Source organism: Galeopterus variegatus, unplaced genomic scaffold (genome assembly GCF_000696425.1).
Source record: "Galeopterus variegatus unplaced genomic scaffold, G_variegatus-3.0.2 Scaffold5666, whole genome shotgun sequence".
Classification (NCBI taxonomy): domain Eukaryota; kingdom Metazoa; phylum Chordata; class Mammalia; order Dermoptera; family Cynocephalidae; genus Galeopterus; species Galeopterus variegatus.
In genome coordinates, this window is record NW_007731777.1 from 84,265 (window position 1) to 87,624 (window position 3,360).

A 3,360-nucleotide genomic window follows, 5' to 3' on the forward strand; every position below is an offset into this window, starting at 1 on the left:
GCGCCGCCGGGCCGGCCCCTACTTTCTCCTTCGATGTATATGATTTTTTTTTGGATTACACACATAAGTGAGATAATTTGATGGTTGTCTTTCTGTGCCTGTCCTATTTCGCTCAGCATAACATCCTCTAGGTTTCATCCATATTGTTGCAAATGACAATTTCCTTCTTTTTTTAAGGTGAATAGTACACACACACACACACACACACACCCTGTTTTCTTTATCTATTCATCTGGTGGTGGCTACTTCAGTTGTTTACATATCTTGGCTGCAATGAACATGGGAGTGCAGATATCTCTATAACAAACTGATTTCAATTCCTTTGGATATACACCCAGAAGTAAAATTGCTGAATCATATGGCAATTCTGTTTCAGCTTTTGAGGAACCTCCACACTGCTTTCCAAAATAACTAGTCATTTACATTCTCATCAACAGAGTACAAAGGTTCCCTTTTCTCCACAGAGTTTTCACAATAACTCTTTCACTTCTGTGATGTGTTGAGTACATTTTATTTTCCTAAGTTTGTTATGAACATGGGCATTTGAGGTAGGTTTTTAAAGTCATCTATTTGTTAAAATTTACCTTAATGACTCCATAAAACCAAGACATAAGGTCAGTATAAGATCGAGACAGTATTTTTTTTAAAAGAATTATCAGGAAAGAAAAATAAATTCTATATATGTAAGTATTGCTTTCATTCAATTCAAACTTAAAGCAAATTAAAAAGAAAAAAACAATACAAATTCGTTTTTAGAAGAGATAACATTTCTAATTTCCTAGGTAAATGAAAAAAATTTAAGGTTTCTTACATGTTTCAAACTTAAAACAATACATATTAAGTCCAAAATGTTTGTTATATTAACTAAAATTAATTAAACATTTCTTAATCAACTGATGTTAAACTTTTGGTTATAAGTGAATGGTTTCTAAACGTGTACACATGTGTGAGTAATTGTGGGTTTTCAATCCAACTAGATGGAATGTAAAGAGAATGGGACTATAGTCAAGTGACCAGGGTTTTTGTCCCCTTTCTGTCAACAACCATTACCACTGGTTATTTCATCACCTTTCGGAACTAATTTTTTTGTCAGTATAAAATGAAAGTTAGGTCCTTAGAGTTATAGTATTATAAATCTTGACACATAAAAAAATTCAAAAAAATAATAAAGGACAATCCACAAATCTCTTAGATTAGCATCAGAAAGGAGCACATGATCTTCATGTATATCTACATACATAAATGCCCAATGAAATTAGCCTAAGACAGGAAAGGAGACATGGTAGTGTACTTATCAGAAAAATATCAATCTTGGATTTAAAAATGGGTATAGATAATCCATACATAGATAAATCAATAATATCATAAAATACACATTTAATTACTAACTTAAACCGAGTAAACTGAAATTACTTACATCATCTTCATATTTAATGTGAATGTCTGTGATTTTTACTTGTACATTTTTTATTACTTGAGTTGCCAATTTTTCCAAAAATGTATCCTTTTTGGCTTCTTTTGGCTTATCTATAAAAAACAGAAAAATATAAGCTCAAGAGTTGAAATACTCACATACCTCATAATCAATGACCAACGGATGGCTAAGGCACTACTGAATGGAAATTACAGCCTATTCTAGTGTCTTTATTTTATTTTAGATTTATTTTAGATTCTAAAATGCATTTCCAACTTAAAACTTATTTCTGAAGTTACGTTGTAATCTAACATTCATTTTACCTTCCAAGACAGAAATCAAGTTGCAGTGTGTATAAACAACACATGGCATAAGAACATCTTTTACCTACCTTTTGAGCGATCAAGACCTTTAAAAGGTTTCTTAAAATGTTTTTTGTGCTTTTTACGTTTACGTCCTTCTCAGTGGAAGCATTTTAGTGAGAAAAGGATAAAATTCAAGTTAGCCAACTAGAGGACAGAAAAGAAAACAAGAGAATTCTTCCTGACAGCAAATTATGGTACAACCCACCTTACCTTATTCTAAACCGATCTGTTATTTCAATACAAACACAAATTCGCAAACCATCTTTAGCCTAGAATAACCTTCATTAATCTAGAAAATAGCATGGTAGGTGCAATTATACAAAAATTGGATGAAATGTCAATTCACAAAGCCATTTCTAATATTAATGACTTTACAATAAAAGTTTCACTTTAATTTCAGTATGTTACCAAAATATTGGAAATGTAGTGACAGAATATAAACCTTTCTAAGAAAGGTTTTGATAAATGCATGGTAGGAACAAACACAGGAACACAAATGAAATGAATGAATAAACTGCCAATAGATGACTTCCTCTGGAATGATACACCTCACAAGCAAAATTATTTAGTAACTCAAGGATAAAAAGAATATAAAAGGGGGATAAAATGTACATTGAACTTACAGTGAATTTAATAATTCCTTTAAAACCCCATCCTCTTTTATTTAAGAATGACTCACTGCATTTTTATGTTAATCAACACCTGTCTTACTCAACTTCCAAATCTTTGTATTCAACTGCCTACCAGGCATCACCTCTAGTCTGAACTCTTGAGGCATTCTCTGTATTATTTCTTGGCCTCTAGTATCCATCCTTACCTCCTATTAAAACTCCTTCTATATTGCTATGAGACTGATGTCTTCTAAAATACTAATCACGGCCTGCTAATCCCCTGTTCAAAATTATTTAAAGGCTCTCTACAACCTGCCAGATGAAATCAAAATGTGTTTGCATGACACAGAAGGTCCTTTTATGATCTGACCCCTACCTCCCCATCCTGTTCTATCTCCTGCCACTCATCCTTGCACTGCTTACTTACACTTTCCAAAATAAGCCAAACTTTCTAATGCCTAATGCCTCTATACATGTCATTCCCTGAATTTGGGTTGCCTTCCTTGAAGTTCTTCACCACGCAAACACCTAGGAGGCTTCCAAGTCTCAGGCCCCACACAACTCCCCGTGTGAAGCCTTCTTTAATTCCTCAAGGCAACTCCAGGCCCTGTACCTTATACAGAACTCCATAAAGGAATCATTACTACACTATATTTAAAGTGTTTGCACAATTGTCTTGCCAATAGGCAGGAGGCTTCACTAGGACAGGGATTATCCTAATATCTGGGCAAAAAGCACACAATACTTATTTGTTCAAATAAATAAAAAATCCACATTCGCACATTATAACAAAATATATAAATCCAATTAATGTTATATACATTTGAGAGAATACACATGAAATTTAGCTTGAAACTTTTAATTTGTTCTTTCTTGATATTTTAAAGAAAATTGTCTTGCCACTACAAAAAGTAAGAACCAAATCCTAGATTATAAGACTAAAACCCTGAGTTTCAAGAAGAAAATATTT

General features: G+C 32.8%; 1 protein-coding gene across 1 annotated transcript in view; it reads right to left on the minus strand.

The window, feature by feature from the left end:
* The window catches only part of LOC103605231 (vacuolar protein sorting-associated protein 13C-like), a gene marked incomplete at its 3' end in the record, with an annotated part of 138,950 nt that overhangs the window by 82,662 nt on the left and 52,928 nt on the right, over window positions 1-3,360 (minus strand). The window contains exon 5 of the mRNA XM_008589816.1: window positions 1,418-1,527. Coding sequence (XP_008588038.1) covers window positions 1,418-1,527 — 110 coding nt within the window. The remainder of the gene's footprint in view (window positions 1-1,417; window positions 1,528-3,360) is intronic.